The 22,496-nt window shown below is 40.5% G+C and overlaps 1 protein-coding gene across 2 annotated transcripts in view; it reads right to left on the reverse strand.

The window, feature by feature from the left end:
• Positions 1 to 1,240: 1,240 nt before the first annotated feature.
• wwp1 (WW domain containing E3 ubiquitin protein ligase 1) overlaps positions 1,241 to 22,496 on the reverse strand; it is a 29,422-nt gene continuing 8,166 nt past the window's right edge. For both annotated transcript variants that reach the window (XM_085418189.1, XM_085418190.1), the window contains 23 exons: positions 22,355 to 22,446; positions 21,992 to 22,133; positions 20,500 to 20,624; positions 19,984 to 20,160; positions 19,738 to 19,810; positions 14,653 to 14,834; positions 13,386 to 13,797; positions 13,105 to 13,200; positions 12,442 to 12,616; positions 10,407 to 10,461; positions 9,634 to 9,718; positions 7,414 to 7,542; positions 6,935 to 7,007; positions 6,756 to 6,827; positions 6,170 to 6,258; positions 5,895 to 6,054; positions 5,443 to 5,576; positions 3,932 to 4,072; positions 3,720 to 3,840; positions 3,405 to 3,509; positions 3,055 to 3,151; positions 2,886 to 2,958; positions 1,241 to 2,113 (listed from right to left, as the gene is read on the reverse strand). In XM_085418189.1, coding sequence (XP_085274315.1) covers positions 2,014 to 2,113; positions 2,886 to 2,958; positions 3,055 to 3,151; positions 3,405 to 3,509; positions 3,720 to 3,840; positions 3,932 to 4,072; positions 5,443 to 5,576; positions 5,895 to 6,054; positions 6,170 to 6,258; positions 6,756 to 6,827; positions 6,935 to 7,007; positions 7,414 to 7,542; positions 9,634 to 9,718; positions 10,407 to 10,461; positions 12,442 to 12,616; positions 13,105 to 13,200; positions 13,386 to 13,797; positions 14,653 to 14,834; positions 19,738 to 19,810; positions 19,984 to 20,160; positions 20,500 to 20,624; positions 21,992 to 22,133; positions 22,355 to 22,424 — 2,886 coding nt within the window. In that variant the 5' untranslated portion in view covers positions 22,425 to 22,446 and the 3' untranslated portion in view covers positions 1,241 to 2,013. The remainder of the gene's footprint in view (positions 2,114 to 2,885; positions 2,959 to 3,054; positions 3,152 to 3,404; positions 3,510 to 3,719; positions 3,841 to 3,931; positions 4,073 to 5,442; positions 5,577 to 5,894; positions 6,055 to 6,169; positions 6,259 to 6,755; positions 6,828 to 6,934; positions 7,008 to 7,413; positions 7,543 to 9,633; positions 9,719 to 10,406; positions 10,462 to 12,441; positions 12,617 to 13,104; positions 13,201 to 13,385; positions 13,798 to 14,652; positions 14,835 to 19,737; positions 19,811 to 19,983; positions 20,161 to 20,499; positions 20,625 to 21,991; positions 22,134 to 22,354; positions 22,447 to 22,496) is intronic.

Genomic DNA, 22,496 nt, shown 5'->3' on the forward strand with positions numbered 1-22,496 from the left:
GTGACTGAGAATGTCAATGCAGGATGTAAACAGACAGCGCCAACAACAGTCTGAGAGGAAATCATAGGAGAGCCCTCATTACAGAGGTGACTGCACCTACGATGGTCTGTAGGGGGCACATGTGTGCTTTACACCAAGACAAAAGCCTTGAACTCTTTCCCTCTACAGCGAGTGCGTCTGGTTCTGTTAGGATCTGACAATTTGCTGACATGACTGACTCAGTTTGTAATTGATTTAAAACACTGACAGCCAGCTGTGCTAGCAGCTGCACTTATGGTGTTAATTTGAAAATCCCAGGTGACTTCCTTCTTGGGTTATTTCATTCATAAGATTTTCAGAAAACTTGACCTCTGATGTTGACTTTGAGGTAGAAGTCACTGAGATTCGAAGTCAAATTAATACCATTAAGTATCAATTTGAAATCTTAGGCCTCTGGCTCTGACTTCCCCTCTGACTGTATATTTTTACTGCTATATTATTACATTTAAATCAGATGGATTACCTATTTTAATTGCTATTAACACTAAGACCTGAGTGGCTTCATGTCTATGTGTCAGATTCTTTTATGATGAATGAAACATGACACATTAAAGAACCTCGAACGCGAGGTCAAAGTCACCAAGATTTGAACTTGTCCGAGGTTTATAGTAGATACACGTAGGGTATAAATTTGAAAATCCTAGGTCACCTCACTCTCATGTTCAAAGTTGGGTGTGACTTTTCCCACCTGGTGGGGTGACAACAATACCTCATCAAGGTCACTGAGATTTGAACTCATCTGAGGATTGTAGATGATCCTAGACGACATCTTTCACAGGTTTTCAGAAAACCTGACCTCTCGAGTTTGAATTTCAGTGACCTTGACTTATCAGCCTTTTACAGCTGAGGGCTAAAAATGTTCAGTTACAAAAACAAATCTGGCTGGAGAGGAATGACAATGGGAGGGGCTGAGGGTGGAAATGTGGAGATTTTGGCCAACACAGAGGACCTGGAATAGCAAGCGTCTTGCGGAAAAACTCTAAGAACTGGTGGCCCAATATCTTTAAAGACACTTTATTCTCCTTTAGTTTGACACCTGTCTGTAGCTCATTATTTAGGTTAGAGTAACCAGCTTTGCTCTTGTAGCTTCACAGTGTGCAAGCAGACTGCAGCATAGGCAATCTGCAACATCTCATGTGGGATCTCTAGCTTGAAACTTTAATCCATGAAGTTCCCTCCATCGTCACACTCACATGTGTGCGTTTAAAAAAAAAAAAAAAAAAAAAAAAATCACTCTTTTGTTTCCCCAAACATGTTCTGTCTCTGGGCCGGTGCCCAGAATTTCATTGAGGGAAAAAAGCAAAAACACTAGAACAAAACAACACTGGGTGTTTCTGTGCTTCCAATCAGTCCAATTGCAGTGCTACATTTTTTTTTTAATGGTAGCAATGAGCTTATTTAGAAACGGAGAGATCCATGCTAAAAACTATGTGTGCGGTGGAGGGTGGGCATAGCAGTCTTCTCATCTTTAGAGGCAGCATGCAAGTGCACCAAAATTGCAAAATTACTATGAGTCCGACAGGAGCAACAATTTCAGGCACCAGACCCCGATACTTCTACTCTAGCCTTTTAAAAGCCCTATAGAACTAGAGCTTTAAAAGGAGACTGCACTTTATAAAATCCTCTCAAAAACAATTTAAATGTCTTTTTAAAAGCCAGTCAGCAGTGGTGGAGGAAGTGTCAAAAACCCAAAAACCCAAAACTATCAGTGATTTCTGTTTTTGAACAAAGAGCAAAATGCTGTAACGCTTGCATATTTCATGAAGGTGTATTATATAGATATATATTTAGATATATAGGGACTGGGGGAAGAGGGCTGCAGCAACAATTATGCAGCAAATTAGGATTTGGTTTGAAATGACAAAATAGCTTATATACAGTGGTGGTTATCTTGTGCAATTTTTTTAAGTTTGTTTTTCTTGGCTGAATAAACAGCGATGGGAGAGGAAGGGAACTAGAAGAGGACTCCTCCCTCTATTCTTGGCCAAATCCTTCTGTTTCCTCGATGGCAAAGAGCAGCTTCTCTTTCAGCTGTTCGTAACTCTTGTAAGGAGGCAAGTCCAGACGGTTGAAACTGAAAAGACAAAAACGGAGACAAACAAACAAAGACATTTTTAAACTGTGTTTATCAGATCTGAAATAGGTTGGGAAAAAATCAATCCCATTACCCAAGAGTATAAAAGTCAGTCGATCCTGAGTGAAAGAGAGAGTGGGTCGTTCTAAAGACCTCACTGAGTTCCAGTGTGGTCCTCTAGCGTTATGTCACCATTGCAAGAAGCAAGCATGCAGTCACAGAGCAGGGTCGCCAAGTCACTGCTGACTCATTAACTGAGCTCCAAACCTCCTCTAGCTTTAACATCAGCACAAAAACATGGTTATGACTATACTTCGAATACAGCTGCTCTCACAGCTTCATCATTTGACACCTTTAAAGCACCGACTGGTTAACATAATGGAAGACAGGTAAAATGTCTTTTCAGTCTAGAAAACTGAATGAGACTCTCTCAGGCCTCTTCTATCCAATTCAAGATGTAAAACCTTTTCACCGGCCGGTCACTGGAGAGGATACTTAGGCAGGCTACCCAGAGATACTTGGGGATTTGTTTAATTTGTAAATAATTCTGCTGTTATTTTGAATATTCCTAACAAGCCTTCTTGTGTTTTCTGCTACTAGCTGGTTTGCTGGCCAGGTTGCTACTCTGGTGGTCCTTGATATCATTTATCCTGCAGTCAGACAGCCTGTGGGACTCCACCAAAACTGTACTAAAGTATACTGATGTAAAATTCTGTGCACAACATTACAAGACATAGTGGTCAAGTAGAGAGGTCAAAGGTCAAGCACTCACCACGTGTGGCTGCGAGGAAGCCACGTGTCTTTCCCCACCTTCTCAATGCAGAACTTCTGCGGTCCGTTACTTCCTGCAATGCAAAGGAGAAAGAGGCTTAAGAAAAAAAATGAAAGCATTAAGGAAATATAAATAGTATGTTTAGTAAGCATGCTCGTCTCTCACTGACCCATGAGCTCAGCAAAGCCGCCCAGAGGAAGCCTGCAGGTTCCAGTGACAAACTGCATGAGCCGTAGTCGCACCTCATTGTCGACCTCTTTTACCAGCTGCAGGGAAGGAAATGACGCCAGAACATTCATCACTGACTTTCTACGACTCGTCAAGGACCTTCATCCACGTAGGTTATACGGGGAATTTACGGCAATATGAGACACATTAAGAAAAAAAACAAACGCTATTTCTTGAAGTTCAATTATTTTATCAAATCCTGCACTAAGAGCTTGTTTTACTGCTACTTGGAGGGAAAGAAAGCACAAACTGAGCAAACAGAACAAACTGTGAGGCTGTGCATTTCTGTACCTGCCAGAACCAGATGATCTGTTTGCTGTTCCTGGTGTAGTGACGATACACAGTGTTTCTCTGCCAGTCCTGCAAGTCTACTTCCTGCATGCCACACAGCATCACCTGGTTTAAACACATACACACAAACACAGAGGATATAAACCAACATCATTCCACTGTAGTTGTGTATGCTTTGATTTCCAGGTTTAATTCAAACAAAAATAATTCTGTGGCATGTAGTAAGTTGGTTATTAAATTATTATTAGGTACAAGTTAGTATTACATTTAAACAGACAACGGAAGTCATTAAAATAGATCAAAAATGGTGCTCACCTCAAGCTCCTTTTCATCAAAGTACTGGAGCCACTGAAGTGGAACCACCTCATTGAAGCCGTCGAGAAAAGCTTTGGTTTGACCTTCCACCCCACGAGAGAACCTCCACTCTGCCATTAAACTGCAAGCCAAACAGTACAAATCTTCTTTAATATGTACTTTAAATGATATTCAGAGGTGAGTTTTTTTTTGATAAAACAAAGACTGTGAACCTGATGTACTCCTCCTTGTTCTCTTCAGTGACTTGGATGTTGGCACCATTGGGTTTGAGGTCATGAGAGGTGATCTTCCCCAAGATCTCCATGTCCACGGAGAAGAACATCTCCAGACCGCATTCCTCGATGTTGTTGTCCCTGAGGAAAGACTCAGATGTTGCCAAAGTACAACCAATTTTTAACACATCACGGAGACGCACAGGGAACTGTGTTTGCTTCAAACGCTCTGGATTTTTATCTCTGAGATATTCTTAAGTTGACCTTTTTGTACGTGGATAGCCTTTGCTCTTTCCATACTTCTGCGGTAAAAGGGTTTTCTGACTTCTAATGCAGGAGGTTAAGTTTAGTTAAGAATGAGTAAAAAGCAAATAAAGCAGGGGCAAAGCTACTATAAATAACCCCATTACAAGATGTTGTCTGGCTTTCTTCACTGTCAGCCATTCCCAGCTTTTACTTTATTGTTAATTCAATCAAAACATGGTCTGCATTTTAGTTTCTTCAAAGCTGCCAACTTTTCCACCTAACTCTTTCATTCTTTTAAACAGCTGCGTTAGGTCACTGCTCTGTAATGCTGCACACCGCATGAACCAGCTGCAAAGCACACTGATTAATTTGAAGACATACAGGTGAAACCGTACGAAAAAAACGTTCAAAACTAAGTTCAGTAGTTCTTGCTAATATAAGATTAGCGGAACAGGTCGTTTCCTGTATGAAAACAACATCCTGACAAAATGACCACGTTATTAAAAAGCCTAGTGAGCCACAGATTAAATGGAAACCATCACAGGTGGTCAAGACACTTCCAAATTTTACAAAGCTTTCATAAAAGCTATTTTGAGGATTCAATATAAAACACAACATGTTTGTGAGCAGTGGGAAAGGGACAAATGTTTTCCTTGAGGTCTCTCACTTCTTTAAGTAGTTGATTTTATGGGGTGTTCTTAGCCAAATAAGTGGACAAAAACCAGAGTGTTGTATGTTATGCACTATAAAACCTACCGCAACATATAGTGGACTGCATAAATGAACCGACTTGACTCCAGGTGTCATTTACAGTGTGTTCATTGTACTCGGGACCAAAAACAAAACAATTATGCAGTTTTCCAATTATGCAATTATGCAGAGTCTTGACTCAGCAATAGTTTGAGAAATGATACAGATATATTTGATAAGCCTTATTTGTACACAGCATTCCAAGAGCAACACTTTGATATGACCTCCATTATAAATAAAGCCTAAATAAACTGCACAATTTGTTCTATCAACAAATTTGCTTGAAAAGCACCCAATAACAAAAGTTCCTTAATAACGGTCAAGAGACCTTGAAAGTTATTCTAAGCAAAGTCAAGCAAAGAGAAACTTTCTAAACAATCAAATTAAGAGTACACTCTGTGGCTCTTTAACCAAAAGTCAACTCAGTAATAAGTGCAGTGAAATTAATTTTCTAGCCATGCCCTCTTCTCAAATGAATACAATATGGTAGGACTAACACATGAGAGATCGATTACCTGATCCATATGAGTGAGTTGTAGAACTCTGGGTCAATGGACTCAAGGTCTTTGAGTATTAGCTTCTTGTTCAGCATGCGTTTGTAGAAAGGCAGAGAGAAGCCTGTGTCAATGAACTTGCCATGGAAAAGTGCCTGTGGGTAATCAAGAGGAGATAAGGTTCTTTAACTGCTGGTCAATCAGAAAGCATCAAGATAAAGAGATTGCAGACAGTCTCACAGTGTAATTGCATATTAACAAAATAAGTAAATATTGGGAAGTGTAAAACAACACTGAACACTTTTTCTCTTGAGCTCTTATGATTTTGAAATAACTTTATCCAAAATATGACTTGTCTTAAAAAAAAGACTGGATGTGAGACACTGGTTGACAAATCATGTGTAATCTACTGTAACACAACCATCTGTGTTGTCATGATGGTTTTAATGTGTGCGAGAATCAAGTGAATGTACCATTGCAATAAAGCGGCCTATGAAGCAGAAGTAGGAGAGGTGGTCGGGGTTGATGGCTGACGCTGGGTTGATCTGCAGACAATAGTTGCTTTTTCCAGCGTATTCAAACAGACAGTACATGGGGTTCAGCACTTCATGGGACAACAAGAAGAACCACTCTCTGAAGAGAAGAAGGAGATGGAGGGCCATGAGCTGCACATTTTCATTTACTCTTTATACACAAATATTCTTTGGAATTCTTTAAAGTTAAAATTATATTTCAGTGTCTTTATTACCGGGCCAGGCCACCGTAATCCAGACCCTCCTCGCCTCTGAAGATGACGTACAATCGCCTCCTCAAGTCGTAAGGCTTCAGGGCCATAATCTAAGAGACAGTTAGCACACACACAACATCAGCAAGTGATGAGTGCACAGTTGTGAATACAGATTGTACAAAAATAAATAAAGAACGCTTGGTCGTTAAAGTATAACACAAAGTCTGTTCAACTTCAGGGATATCATTGTGCCCAGCTAGGAAGCAGCAGTCACTGTGAATCCATTTTAGCTGCTTTGTGCAAATCAAAGTGACAACGGGTGCACTTGAAAGACAACCCCCAAAACAGACCCCCAGTCAGTCAGAGGGATAAGGAGAGAGTAATGGTTCACGGGGCACTGCCTGCAAACCCACTTAGTGTTTGGGGGTTGTCTTAATTCCACTACACCCATTGTCACTTTGCACCAAAGCAGAGTTTCAAATATTTTCTTGTAAAACAACGGGGGGCCTAGCAAAAAAAGTTTGGGAACCACTGCACTAAGGTACTACCTTATGCTGTAAACATCATCTTAAACACAAAGATGACAAAAGGAAAAGGACGCACTTACTTGCTGAAAGGAGTCTTCAAACAGTGTCTGCCTGGAGACAGTGATCTTCACATGGCTTGGGAGAGCATTAGACTGAGTGGAGACAAGAACAAAAAAGGTATTAGAGTGGGATTAGGAAATTGGAAGATCAAGTTAATCTCTCACCGTCTTTAATTCGTTAAGTGAGAGGAAACACAAACCTGGCACAAGTAGCGGAAATGGGCAAGCTTCCATCGAAAGCTGCGCTCGTATGCAATCTGAGGGCCTTTGGTGCTGAGGAGAAAAGAAGATTTAGAAAATGTGTTCAAGGGGGCCGAATACTTTTGCGAGCCACTGTAAATAGTTACATCCATTTATGTTTTTCAGTGTTTGCCCTGCATGGAAAATGTGCTCTAGGCATACATTTGGAGTTCAAAAAGAAATTACAAGGTTTCCTCAAAGGCCCAGTGTGAAATAAACCCATAAAACTGAACACCAGTGGGAAGTGCTTCTTTTGAATCCACATCCTTTTTTCTTCTTACCCAGCTTAATGCTATATGTACAGCATATCAGCTAAATTAAATCTCAAAATAACTCCAGCTGGCCTCATTAAACATGGCCCCTTAAACTTTACATAAGCACCTAAAGATGCAGGTCTTCAGACACCTGGTGCATAAATTGATTTGAAAGGTGTTCTTACACAGAAGACTTTCCAGTGCGGGGGTCGCTGAAAGTTGTGGTTCGGGTGTTGTGATCCACGAAGTAGCGAACCCCTTCCCTTGTGTACCGGATCTCCCAACCTTCAGGCAGAGGATCCTCATTCTGTAGCCTGCAGGCACACAGACAAAGTGTTATGTAGGTTTGTAGCTGCTGAACACAGACATTACCTACAAGGACAAAGTCCAAATTGAAAATATCTGGCAGCACTTTACTTCACTACTAAAGAGTAATAGAAAACAAGTTAGCATAAACCAAAGGCAAAACAATAAAATGTAATAAAATGTTAATATTCCTTTTAAAGAGTCAAACTCTAAACCATCAAATGAACAGCAGAAAGTTTTGTGTTTAAACCTTTTCAGCTATTTACTTTACTGCACTGAATCAAATTATAATGGCTAATTTAACTGAATTCCTTTGGGTTTCCTTGTTTTTTTGCTCAACTTTATTGGCTGAAGAACATACTGGTTCTGCAAAACCTGCCATGGTTATAGTACATTAAGATTAGATGAAGACACACAGGGAGTTGTAGCTTCTCGCAGCTTTAAAAATAAATTTAGCAGGTTTCATGACAGAAAAATAAGGAAACGAGAGGGTTCCAGGTACTGACAGTAAAGTAGGTCAAGATTGCAATAGTTTGATCTGTCCCATCTGACCATGCACTCCTGCATGCTGTTCAAGAAAAATGGTGAAATTACTGTGTGGCTACTAGTAAAGTTAACACAAAGTAGTAGAGCTGGGCGATATGAGATTTTTTCATATCACGATATGTTTTTTTCATTTCAGGCGATAACGATATCTATCACGATATAAGCCAAATAACTATATTTGTAAGATTTAAATGTGCCGTTGCTCACAAGTAAAATGTGAAATAATCAGCAGCTTGTTTTTATTTAAATATTTATTTCCCATAATAAGTTCAACAGGGTAGATGTACTTAAGGAACATGAGACTTTTTCAGATAAATAAAGGCAAATATTGCAAACTACACAAAAGGCAGCCGCTAAAGCATTTAAGTTTCAAAATAGAACAAACGAAACAGACTAAATTGTCAATTCCACTTAGAAACAAAGTATTAATTCTAAAAATAAATCTTAGTTTGTTTTACAGAAGAACAGACAAAACTGACTAACTTTTGTCAATATCAAATAAACTGAGAACTAAAAGGAAATTCTCAATCTCTCCTTGTTGTATAGCTGAGCTTTTCAAACAGTTTTAACAGTTACTTTAGTCTGACAAAAGCCGAATGACGAATTAGCGCTTCCAGTCAGAGACTGAGGCTACGTCCACACGTACACGGGTATTTTTGAAAACGGAGATTTTCCGTTTTCGTTTTAAAAAATAATCCCGTCCACACATAAAGGCAGAAATGAAGGAAAACGCTGCTATGAACATGCCAAAGCAGCAGGTGGCGCTAGATTCCTAACCGTGCAGAAATGTTGGCCAATCAGAAGTCTAGAAGCCTCGGTGGGAAAAAGTAAACAAAGCTGGGGCATAGAAGCAGAACCGAGTCGTATGTGTGGACGGACAGTAACTGTGTGTATATGTAAGCATTTAAACACTGCAGAGAGTAGAATTAACAGTATTGTAGAAATTCATTTCACTGAAACAATAACGTGGCGCACAGTGTGACGCATGCACCAGTTCATTGTATTTCCAGACTTGCTTTCGGCACAATTTACAGTGCACGCTACTCTGTTTTTGTCAGACTTGAAATAGCTGAAATACCTTCACACTACGGAACTTCTATGGCTCTTCCGTTCGACAATCTCTCCGGCGTTGGAACCATCATCTGTTTTCTCTTCGGTCACGCTCGGTTGATTTTTCTAGTCGGCACACTCATTTCCTCCATTACGCGCTGGCTCCATTACCCGCTGGCTGCTTCCCAAACAAACACACGTGCGGCTTGGCACTTGTGCTGTACGTAACAAGTCACGCGACGTGACGCTGCGGCTGTGATTGGTTCGGCTCTGCGCTACTTAATTTGGATTGGCTGACCTTTTTTTTTTTTTTAAGAGGACAAGAGCGGCGAGGTCTATCGCGATAGCTTAATTTCTCTATCGAGTAAAAGTTATATCGCGATACATATCGTTATCGTTCTATCGCCCAGCTCTACAAAGTAGCACCGCACAGTGAAGTTAATGGTTTACATCCAAAAGGCCACACTGGCAGAGTTTGTCTGTAGTGTTTTTCTGCCACTCACCCTTGGGTTCGAGGGTCTTCCCACTGTGTTGTCTTTGTGTTATGGTTGACAAAGTACACTCGATCATTGGAGTCAACACGCCTCTCTGAAATTTATTCAAATAAACACAAGAAATCTGTAGCGTAGCAACAGACATAAGAGACACTTGGTCCTACATATCAGTACACAGAAAAAGCTGTTAATTAATGAATCCTTTTAATCATTAAGCAGAGCAGAATGCTGACATTTAACTTTAAAACATATTGGGGATATATATTCAGAATATGCATATACTATACGTATATCAGAATCTGGCATAGAAATAGGTCATATGTACAGCCCTTTGCAAAAGTTTTGGTAACACTAAATGCGTTTTCCCCCTTTCTTTTCTTTATTGTTGTTATATTATTTTAACAGGTTCAAAATAAAGCCACACAATACAATCCAGCATAAAACACCAATGGGGAGGAGACTGATTGGTCCAAACGTATTCTGCACTATAACAAAGACCGAAAACATGCATCCATTTTTCCTGACCAACTATCCAGCAACAAAACAAACAAGGACCTGTGAGCAATGGTGTGACCTCTAAAGGACTCTAGCAAGAACAGAAGGAACAATCTACCTTCCAGGTGTGTTGTTCCCTCTCTGCACGTGTAGAAACCTAGCACGATTGCTTACCTTATTATGAACTGCTGATGTACTCCTAGCTCCACTTTTTAAGTATAGAACACAAAGTACTGACACCAGAAAAAGCAAGCACAGCTTTTAGAGAAAAATGAATGTCAACTCACCCCAACCAGGAGGCAGTGGGCCAAGAGGATCATTTTCAGCAGACATCATGGATGCCTGCAAACAAGGGATACACAGATGGACACTCATTGGGGAAACACCAGGAAGGTGCAAATCTAGTCACAAAAGCCCCAAAAGCAAAATAAATAAAAAATAAAAAATAAATTGTTCAAAAACTATTTGTCGAATAGTACTTGATGTGAAGTGGTCTTTGTAGCTGCCTACTGGTAGAAGCTTAACACCTACTTGCCTTTTTATTTATGCTGTAAACTAATCATGAAGATGTGAAGACGACATCACTGATAAAAGACCGCCTCTCATATATTAAGTTCTGTTTCTCACCTTTGGGCTAAATGAGCTGGGCTGGGTGCCAACAGTATATTTAGTAAGTGGGTTTACAAAACAAAAGTCCCGAGACAACGAGACGAGATTAAGGGTGGAAAGAAAAATGACCATCAACAGCTGGTCCTTTGAATGTCTGAGCTCATCATGATGATAAGACTGACGACAACCTGTTTACTGAGGCGGCTACGGGAGATTGTAAAATTGGTGGTGAAAATGACTGAAACCACAGCTGAGTTAATCTCTAAGCTCTGTATTTTTACAAATGAAATTTGATGAGATTCATTCTACTGGATGAAAATCATTTTGGAAAAAACGAAAGTTGGCTTAAACTTGGTAACATATTTCTACATTCATGCTAGAGCTAATCTAAAGTGGTCAGAGACACTGATGTCTGCCATTTTCTGTAGTGCTGGATAAGTAACAAGCTGATAAACCCTGAAAGCTGTGTGTATCCACTTAGTCTGCTGAGTCAGTAATGCACAGATTACATAGAGTGAAAGATCAAAGGACGGCAGATAGTAGGGCTGCACGATTTTGCATAAAATGAGAATCACGATTTTTTGGCTTAGAATTGAGATCACGATTCTCTCACGATTTTCTTTTCCAGTATAAATATTTATTGTATACAGTATAAATTCCAGTATAATTATTCCAGTATACAGTATAAATTCCAGTATAAATTCCAGTATAAATATTTATTGCACTTATTAACTGCACATCAACTTCGTAACAGTTGAGACTGAACATAAAAACAATAAATAAACATAAAAACAACAAATGTCTCACGTTTTGTTGTTGCCGCAAAATGTTGAACTGCTTGAAATTCCGTCTCCACCTTTGCTCGACGCTGCGTGTATAGAGCAGGTAGTGCAACAATAGAAAAATAGTTGTGGGACGGCACTGTGTAGCGTTTGTCTAGGGTGTTGCTGGGAGCCATATCTTTGGTCAGGTGATAAGTGATAGCCTCCGTAATTTCTTTGTGCCTGCGGGGGTTCGACGGGTGTAGGGAAGCGCTGTATAAGGTTCCCGTTATTGATGTTTGGGTGGTTGACCGGAACGGATTTTCTCCTGTCACTTTCTCGTCATCCCTGACGTGCTCTCCGTTGTTTTTTCCCTGCTAATTTTAGCATCACACGGCACAGCTTCTGTATCACGTGGTATAAGGCTCCGCCCTTGTCATTTGTTGAGCAGGAAGAGTGAGCGCTTGTTTTCATGCAGAGTACGTCCCGGATCAAAATGCGGTACAATCGTCGTCTTTTTTTCTTTTTTTTTTAAATTTTTTTATTAAATCGTTGTCATTTGGAAATGAGATCGCACATAAGTATGAATCGAGATCGCGATTTTCTAACGATTAATCGTGCAGCCCTAGCAGATAGCAGCATTTCAGTCAGCAAAATGTGGTTTTTGCTCTGAGTTTATTTACAGGGCACTTGTTATAAAAACAAGTGAAAAGAGTGCAAATTTTTCAGTCATTAGGGCTTCAGGGCTTCTTTTTGATGAGGACCTTGACTTCTAAAAGAAAAAGGGATATGGCTTGGTCTACATACTAATAATAATGCAATCAAAATAACACTATTTTAGATTGTATTAGAGCCTCTCTTTTAAATGGGCAGCATGTAAGTTACTTATTTATATGTATAAATATGAAAACAAGTAATTAGGCAGAAGAGGGAGTGTGGTGATGTGTCTTACAGAGTAGAGGTATCTCTGGTTAAACTGGTGCATAGCTCCCTGCAGCTGGCTGCGCTGGCTCTGCCACTGCTCAAAATTGCGCACCGATTCCATAGTAGGACGCTGCCATGTGGTGGTGCGGGTGTTGTGGTCCACATAATAGATCCTACCCCGGTCATCCACTCGACGTTCCCAACTGGTAGAAGGAATGAGATGGGATGGTAAAAATAGAGAAATACACATGAAAGTACATTTCAATGCCAGAAACTGACATGTAGGTGATTAAACAAAAAGACTGAAATAACTACTTACACCTGCAAACAACAAAAGTAAATATAGAAAGAAGGTGCTGTATTCTGGACTATAGGAGAACATGGAGTATTTACATTCAATTCACAGCTAGTTGCTAGCCCGTATAGACCTGCACTATAATATTTTGGTGGATCCCAGAATGCAAAGCATACGTGTCTAAGGGAATTTTGTTGGCCCAGACTTGCAACGTGCATCTGGTAGTTGGTTTGGATCAAGGTTGGATCATGCTCACAACGTAAATGCACTGCTCTGGAGTTCATTTGGAACTGTTGTTTCAGTCTGCCCCTGAGTGCTTATTGTGTTCATGTTTGATTTAAACAGACTAAACACACCAAGTGTGACAACAACATAAGACAAAGGTGAGACCCTCACCCTGGTGGTAGCGGCTGTGGTCTTTCCCAAGTAGTCGTCCTGGTGTTGTGGTCTACATAGTACGTTCTCCCGTGTGGGTCTTTTCTCTGCTCCCACCTAAAAGATGCAAAATTAAACAACAAACAAAGGATGAAAAATTCTGGTCAACGTCACTCTACTGTTGTCATATTTGTGTGCACACTGGTGTTTAGGTAATTTGAAAACAGAAATAAATCAAAATAAATACAGTAATACTGATCAGTAAATGAGCAGCAGGGGTTGTTTTTGTGGTTTTTTTTTACCCTGGTGGAAGAGGATCTGAGGCTCCAGTATTGGGGACCTGCTGCCTGGGCTTGGCCCCATCTGTAGTTACTGTTGCACTGCTACTATTACTACCACCTCCACTTCCTGAAGCATTTGTTTCAGCAGGCGCCGGGGAGGATGACGACGAGGACGTGGTGACCCCCTGGTTTGGAGAGGTGAATGTGGAGGAAGAAGAGGATGCAGCAACGGCAGTGGCAGAATTAGCAGCAACAGAAGAGGTTGACGATGATGTGGAAGCAGGCGGGGGTTGAGATGTGCTATTTGGTGCTGTGTCAGAGTCTGGCAGGGCAGCATCCTGAATGCAGTCCTCGTGGTCACTTCCAGAGGGCAGCACATCACTTCTTGTCGCAGATGACTGCCCTTCAGCAGCATCACAGGACTCCCCATTGACTGCAGGCAAGTCACAATAAGACCGGAGTGCCGTTTACTTGTATAACTCAATCCATTGATGTCAGTAATGCCTCAATGCCTCAATAAATAAATACATAAATCAGTCTTTTAAGCTGTTGTCTGCAACAACCGACTTTTAGTGTAACAGTCTAGAAGTCTGCATATGTCCACAGAACATGGATAAAGTGATAGAAACCGGCTTATCAGCAAGGATCTCTGTGAAGGCAAATACATCTATTACGTTGGAATTTATGAGAACAAAATGAATGATAAGATTATTAATTGAACCCAAATTTTTAGAAGGTGAAAACTGTCTACTTGAGCTACTTTTCATGCACCAAAGTTAGCCTATGGAACTCTTACCAGGTACCAGTTTGGTATTCTGATAACCCCACACAGCCAGTTTCCATTTGCTCTAACTGTGTGTGTGTTCTTTATATGCAATGCCATTAAAAAATTTATATTCTGTCATGAATCTCAGCTCAATGTGGCCTGTCCTCCGAGTTTAAGCGCACTCTGCTTTCACTTCGCTTTTCTTTCCAAGGAGATTGGATAGAGGTGCTGAGAGCAGCAGAGATTAAAGGCTTCCCTTAATGTAATTACTCCTCTTCTCTACTCTTCACTAGGTTCACATCGACCATGGAGAGCATAAACCTGAGGTGGTTTGAGACCATCCAAGGCACTATAACATATAAATGTTACCAGGGTGCTCTAATAATATTCAGTCTTATCCAAATCTAAGTTATTTTTTGTCTAAAATAAAAAAAACTAAACTAAAAACAAAACTAAAAACAACGATAAATGAGTTTTGTAATGTGTACTGTAAAGTAGACATTACAGCATGTGCAAACTCACCCATCCTACTCTCATTATCACTGTCTGAGGGTTGGTGGACAGGGGTGGAGTTGGTTGTGGAGTCTCCGTTGACGACATGACCAAGAGCAGGGCTGCAGGAGCTTGAAGGCACCTGACCATCCGCACCACTGGAGGCTGAACAGGAACCTGACCTTGGGCCCAAGTCTGTACCATTCACTGTGCTTGAAGATAAAATACAGGAGATTTCATCTTTTTATTTTTTAATTCAAATCTGAATTGCTCATGAGAACAAGCAACTGTGTGCTACTTCACTGCCTCCATGGCCATCGGATCTGAGTTATAACACTGAACTGATTGTTTTGTAGAGGAAAACAGGCTATAATAGGATAGTACGGTGATGTAATGAGTACAACTAAAGAGGCTCCTTTGTGAGCTGACAGAAAGAGACCATCGCAAAACCTGCTGTCAAGGCCAACCTTTGTCTTTGTGAGAGGTGGGTTCTCTGTGTGATTAGGAAAACCCAAAAGAGATGGCAAATACAGATAACTCACATTAATGAGTTTTTTTACTAGTCAGCATATTTACAAGCCATAAAAGCTCTCCCTATAATTACGACTCAAAACCTGTTAAGATGCTGTGCACAGGAAGTGATGCCAACAGATTTTCAAACACTGAGTCAAACCCAGGTGGACCTGCTTAAGGCGAGTTGATGTGATGCTGAGACAAAAGACAGGGTACCAATTATAAAAACAGAAAAACATGCACAGTTTGAAGACAAAAATGCATCACAGGCCTACAGGCTTTATCATGTGGTTTGACAGGTTATAAAACCTGCTGCTGCTAGATCCACAGAAAGGTTCCTTTACTTGACCATTTAAAACTGGAAACACAAACTGAGGGGAAAGAACAAAGGAAATGCAACAAAACTTTAAATACAAGTGCGCTCATGCTCACAGGTGTACACACGGGTGCTCATAGACACAAACTGCACCCTTTTTGGCTCCTACCTGAACGCACACTGTGCGCTGTAAATCTTATGTGCTGCATAATAATATTTAATATTTACTGCTATATACACACACACACACACAGAGTATCACGATGGTGTTGTGTTTATTATATTGCTGTTTTTTTAATTTGCTTGTTTTCTCTCCCCCCCCCTCTCAACAGGTGATCCAGGTGATATGTATTTTTTGCCCCCCCCCCCCCCCTTTCTTTGCCCTTCATCAGTATTCCTCTTCCCCCTCCGTCTTTGTTTCCCTCCCTCTCCCCGGTCATGTCTGCCCCGTCTGTAACAACTGAAAATAAAATAAATATTAATAACAACAAAGGTCAATTAAATGGACCAATACGGTAAGGCAGGTATGGTCCACTTGGTAAAGTAATTCCGTTTGGCTTCTCTCTTTGCCTTCAGACAATAATTCTGATGGCAAAAGAACCAAACGGGACAGGCGGCAAAAAGAAGGAAACGCAACAAATCAAAGAGGAATAAACAGAAGACAGAAATCAAGGCACAGGCATTACAAAGGGAGAAAAAGGCCTCCTGTGTGAAACGATACAGATCACTTAACAGTAACAACAATAATTTAGAGCCAGGTTTTGCTGAGCACTGACGGTTTTAAGTAAGTGAACTCACTGCAGGTGTTAACACAAAAACACTAAAATAATAACACAAAAATGTAGGTTGCATGGACACTATAAAAGAGAGCTGTAGCTAACTGTGACATCATCCACTGGTTTCTCAATTTCTGTTTTGAAGCCTTCAGAAGGTGTATTCATGATCGCCATCTTGGTTTAAGGAAAAAAACAAAACAAAAAAACAAAAACAAAAACCCAGATGTGATGAGCAGGGGCGGGTCTAACTGTGAATCTACTTGCTTATCATTCACATGTCATTAGGCAATGAAGATGCCCTGGATAATGAATGCATTTTGAAATACTGCATGATCAAGATTTATTATTCAGCATATAAATGGATAAATAAATGACCGAGTCCATTAATATAGCAGGAAATTGTGTACATAGGTCACGACAGCAAGCCATTTTTCATAACATTCTGTAGGACTGGAAATGCGTTTGCCATCCCGACTACCTGGGCCCTATTTCAGGAAGCCGGTTTAGAGCAAAATCTGAGTAAGTATACCCTGAGTTAACGAAAACTCTGGGTTTTCAGTTTCACAAAGCGAGTTTAGATTAATTCTGAGCGAGTTACTATGACAACACACTCCGTGAAGCTAACCTGCCCCCTAGCAGGTTTACTTCAACTAACCCTAACTTTCTCCGCCTCTTTGTCGGAAACCTGACTGTAGGAAGTGTCAGACATGGCGTGTCCCTTCCTTGAAGAGCCAGTAGATGTTGAAGACCAAATTCTCCGCAGAGCTCTCCGCCGGGAGAGAGTGATTAGAGCGCGTTTGGACATTTTATCATTTCCTGATGATTTCCTGTGTGAACGTTACCGTTTTTCAGCACAATCTATAATTTATTTGAATAACATCCTCAGGCCTAATATTGCTCATGTGACACATCGCGGACATTCTCTCAGTTCTGTACATATTATTTGTATTGCACTTCGGTTTTTTGCAAACGGGAGCTTTCTGTATAATATTGGTGACGCTGAGCACGTTTCCAAGGCTACCGTCTGTCGGGCAGTCAGGAATGTTACAGTTGCACTGAAACGTCTCCTGTACTCGTTTGTGGTGTTCCTCGGTCATAGACCCACAAGATTCATCAAAGAGGGATGCCACAAAATTGCAGGTATCAGGATGACCAAAACTTAATTCATGATGTGGTGATACTTGAACTACTACTTAAATTTTACATTTATTCTCACGGTTCCCAGGCGTGATTGGCTGTATAGATGGCACTCACGTTCCAATCATTGCTCCTTCAGTAAATGAAGGAGACTATGTGAACAGGAAGTCTTTCCACAGCATTAATGTACAGGTACATAGTTCCCTGTAGCATTTCAAACTAACAAATTATTTCATTTTAGTAATGGATGCTAATTTGTGTTCTCTGCACTGTGAAGATCATATGTGATGCTGCCAACATTATCACAAATGTGGAAGCCAACTGCTCAGCCTCTGTGAGTGGTGGTGGTGGACGACCTCCACCTGTTTTTCGGGCCTCCACTTTTTTTCTGTTGGCTATAACGGGTCACCTTTGAGCATACAGAGTAAGCAAATATGTACTTGTAATGTGCTCAGATAATTTCAATAAGTGCTTACAGAAAGAAAATTAATGTAGCCTCTAACTGCAATTGATTTACATCGGACAAACAGACCGAGCACTATGGCTCATAATACAATTACACCTTACCTGTTTGGACTATATTTTTATATTTCATTTTTACTTGCTGCCAGGAACGTTTGGGGCCTGTTGGGTTGCACCTGCGCTCACATCACATCACAAAATAAAATGTATAAAATAACAAATAAAATAACATATGATAAAATAACGTGTTAAATGGGTGGAAATCCCTAGATCAATGTTTAAATTAACACTCATGCATTGACTCTGTCGGCCATGTTTTGCCATGCATGCTCCCTTTCTTTTGTAGCTGAGGCTGTGTTACTTTTGTCCCGCAAAATTTGCATGTTATCGCCCACCCCCGTGACATCACGCTCCAAAGCCCTATACTGCCATCAGAATTTCGGCCTCAAGCGCTGTAAAATACATTGACCGCGCCTTCTTTCCCTCCGTCTCCATGGTGACTCGCTTAATCTGTGCTCCACTAATCAGGGCTTTATGTATCCTCGTGCGCGCGCTTAACTTGGGGTTAAAGCAACTCCACGTTGATTGAACTAATTGTTATCAGCCTTTCTGAAACCGAATATTCCGAGTTGGACAGTTCGGGGTTACTCAACCCTGAGTATCGTTTTTCACTCTGAGTTTTCTAAACCGGCTTCCTGAAATAGGGCCCTGGTGACCAAGAGACAGAATTAAGCCACATTACCTTTACTTTTCCACCCAGAAGCTCCGTCCATGTTTTATACTGTCTAGGATGTTAAAGCAGCGGGTGACATCTCATATACGTCTATGCAAGAATCTCAGTTTATCTGCAACTAAAAATTCAATACAGTTTGCGAGACTGCTAACTACCTTTGTAAAACCACAATGAAGTTGGGTTTTTAATAGGTTCCAACTATTTAGTTATTCAAACACACAAACATTTTATGTTCACAACAATTTAGGGAAAATTTAATGTAGTAGCATTTAAAGTTCAAGCAAGCACTAAGGCACAGTTTCTTGTGGCATCTCAGAGCATCCTCACTTTGTTTATTAATGTTATGTAAAAATGATTTCAAAATGAGTCATTATTTTATGCTTATTCCTGTTTATACATTTCTTAAAAGGTTTAAAGGGGATTTGTTCACAGATTATTGTTTAGAGAGATGGATTCATGTGCATATATTTGCTGTTTTAACTGTCTTGCATTCAAGATGTGTGTTTAGGGTTTCAATGTTTAGGTAACAATGACATGGGGAAAATTATGTCTGCCCGCCACAATTGTCCTTCGGCTGGCCATGTTTGCAATCTGTCTGTGCACTTGCACATTTCTGGAACTCCCAGGAAGTGGAAACAGCTTTAAATATCCTACTGTTTGTGTCTTGCAGTCTTCTCAGTAGCTGCAATGCAGAGAGGAGCCAAGCAGCCACAACCCTCATAACCACCCCCCATCTGCTGTGAAGAGTATTTTTTTTTGTGGCTCTTCAATAGAAGCCAGTACAGCTCACTGAAGGGCACTTGTGACAGATAAGACTGGCACAAGCAGCTAGCGTGAGAAATTAAAACACAAAGGGGACGACGGTCTTAACTGAGAAGTAGCAAGACAGAGAAAGACAAGACACAGACCTCACGGGGCTAGCAAAAAACAGGACATGAGTATAAACAGCAATGGAAAAATATGGCTTCGTGTATTCCAGCACAACTTATTGCATTGAAACAAGGCTAACACACTTATCAGCCTGTTAGCATTCTTTAACTTGAGAATAAGCATGCTCCCTGGTTTGAAGCAGTAATTCTTAAGTAGATAGAAATTTGCTTTGCGCGGGGGGGGGGGGGGAACTATGCGAGCGAACATAAAATGTCCCAAAAAGGGTTAGTTTGCCTTTTCAGTTTTACCTGTTGGCAGCCCTTGAGGATGAGGAAGATGAATCTCCGTTTTCATGGATGGCGTCACCATTCTGTTGGACCTCTGAAGATTTAAGAAACCAATGTTAGCCTAGAGATAACGGGATTATGTATGCTGGGAATTCATTCAACTCAATCTGTATGCACAATCCATTCACATACTGTTAATACAGATGAAAGACCCCTCCGCCCCTCCTCTCCCTTAGAAAAAGAAAAAAGAAAAAAAAAATCACCCACCCCTGACATAAACACTGAGCTCACTGGAGCCATTTGGTGCATTGCCGTTGGTAAGTGGTGCCAGTTCCTCCTGGTCGGTGACAGTGAGTCCATCAAGGTACACGGTCAGCTCCCCCATGGGCACTGTCACCCCCTTCTGCTCCGCACTCAGCTTCAGCACTTCCTTCACATTCTCTACTGTGGATTCAAAGCAAGGACAGTATTAGAAGCAGCAAATAATAATTACAAATAACGTTTAAAAAAAAAAACAAACCCTAAAATTACATGACACTATGCTTCTGCATCTTTGGAGGATATTATCGGGGTCATGCAACACATAGTACTAGTGAGCCTGATTTAAACAATCCATAATGAAGTGGTTTTCTGTTGGGTTTCTCCTGAATACAAACATTTTTTGAGCTGGGAAAAACCCTGTTTTGATGCTGTCCTAACCGTATATTTACTAAACAGTTAGACAAATTACAACCTACACTTTCCACATGTATCATTTGCTACTTTCTGTAACAAAAAAGTTACATTTTCTGCCATGGTCTTCCAAGGTTCGAGTGAGGTCCAGCGTGGCTTTGCCCAGCAGAGCATCTGCTTTCAGGGTGTGGTGGCTCCAAACTTTGAAATCCACCTGTGTGTTTGGAGTTACATTCCTAGAGAATCATAAACAAACACGCACAAAATATGTGTAATTCTTGAAATTCCCCCCAAAATCTTTTTAAACAATTCAAATAGATTTATGCTATCACAAAAAGGAAGAGCAGCAGTTAAAACTGTACTTTTAGTTTTTTAAAGTTAAAAAAACAAAAACAAAACTGGCAGTATTTTAATCTTCTTTTTACTCTAGGATGACTCAACTAAGGAATAAAAGGCTCTTATTGTTGAAACGCTCTGCAATACTCACACAGACTTATATTTCAAATACACTGAGATTTAAGAGCAACTCTAGAACTTTTATAAAGCATTTGTGTGTGAATCAGTGAATAAACTTATTGGTAAGGCAAGCAAAGGGAACACACTGAATTGATATGACATGTAACTATGATTCAACAGGTCCCCCTCTCAACAGTTATTCCCCACCTCAGGAAAGTATAACAACAAACAGAAAAAAAAATATTTTGAAGCTTTGCATTCTTCTAGTTTCTCTATTTTTCAACACCTTCATCCCCTCAGAGCACCAATAACTTGTTATTTATCCTGGGTAACCAATGTACCAAGCACACATGATACCACTACCCTTTGATTTCCATCTTCAAAATGAACACTATGCAGCACAGTAACTACATTTAGGTCTCTGAATATCAGCCTAAAGAAAAACACTGAATATTAAAGCCTTTGTGTAGCACCCATAACAGCTTGCAAAACATCCATTGTGTAAACACGAGACCACAAACAAGCAGCGCTCTGTCTTGTCAGCAATAATGACCCCATCAAGCCAATTAGCATTTCCAACGACATGCTTCTGACATATGGCTGAGCCAGTCGGAAGCCAGAGAGCTGCAAACGTCTGCCATGTTCAGGATGATGGCTCCATTAAAAAACACCATTTACAGAACTTTTCTAGTCCAGTCTGACCACTCAAAGAACTGCGGGCTTTTAAATGATACAAAGAGTTTTGTATATTATCATACAACTTTTCCCTTAGTTTAATACTTATAAAATCAGCCATCTGAGGGTTCTCCTGCTCTTATGATTGCCTAATAAGATTCAACAACCACTCTTGGATTAAATACTGTATAAGACTGCTGAACCAAACAAAAAACAAAGCACCACAGAAACTCTCTGTCAACAGCTTTTAATGTCAACACATAATACTGCAGAACAGCTTCTGGAAACGTCATACCTTTTTGCTTGTTTGTGTGTGTGTGTATGTGTGTGTGTGTGCGCGTGTCTCGTCTCCACAAACTTAGCTGATAAATAAATAAAGATGAAAGAAACAGCCACTGACATTAAATAAAATGACATGCTTCAACACACAGCCTGTTGAACGCTGTCAGCCAGTTGTACACAGCACACTTACAAAGTGAGCCTCTCGTCCCATTTAGGATTGGAGGAGCTATGAGATTTTGTAGTGCGCCGCGTCTCCCCCTCAGCTGTCACCTCCACATAAATGGCAGTCCCAAACAGGGAACTCTTCTTCCTCTTGAGTTTGGCACAGGACACTGATGGAGAGAAAATGAAAGACACCATTTAAACTCAATTACATTATATTTACAGCAGAAAAAGTGACACTAACTCTGACATTTAGGTCATAAAGTGTGATACATGAGTATTCACATAGAAAATGTACACAGAGTGCTTCAACATAAGCTTTTTGTGGGAGTGGCAACACCCTGAGGGGACTGACACTTTTACACATCGTAGCCTACAGTGTTTTACTCACCAATGGCATAGAGTTGTGACGTTCCTCTGTGGTTATGGCTAGTCTCTGCTCTAGATGAGGCCGTGGCCATGTCATACACCACAGTGGAAAACCTTTAAACCCGCAAACATTACACACAAATGACCGAGTCAATTCACAAAAG

This window comes from Rhamphochromis longiceps, linkage group LG9 (assembly GCF_057381845.1).
Source record: "Rhamphochromis longiceps isolate RC_006_pf linkage group LG9, R_longiceps_female_GT1.1, whole genome shotgun sequence".
Lineage (NCBI taxonomy): Eukaryota > Metazoa > Chordata > Actinopteri > Cichliformes > Cichlidae > Rhamphochromis > Rhamphochromis longiceps.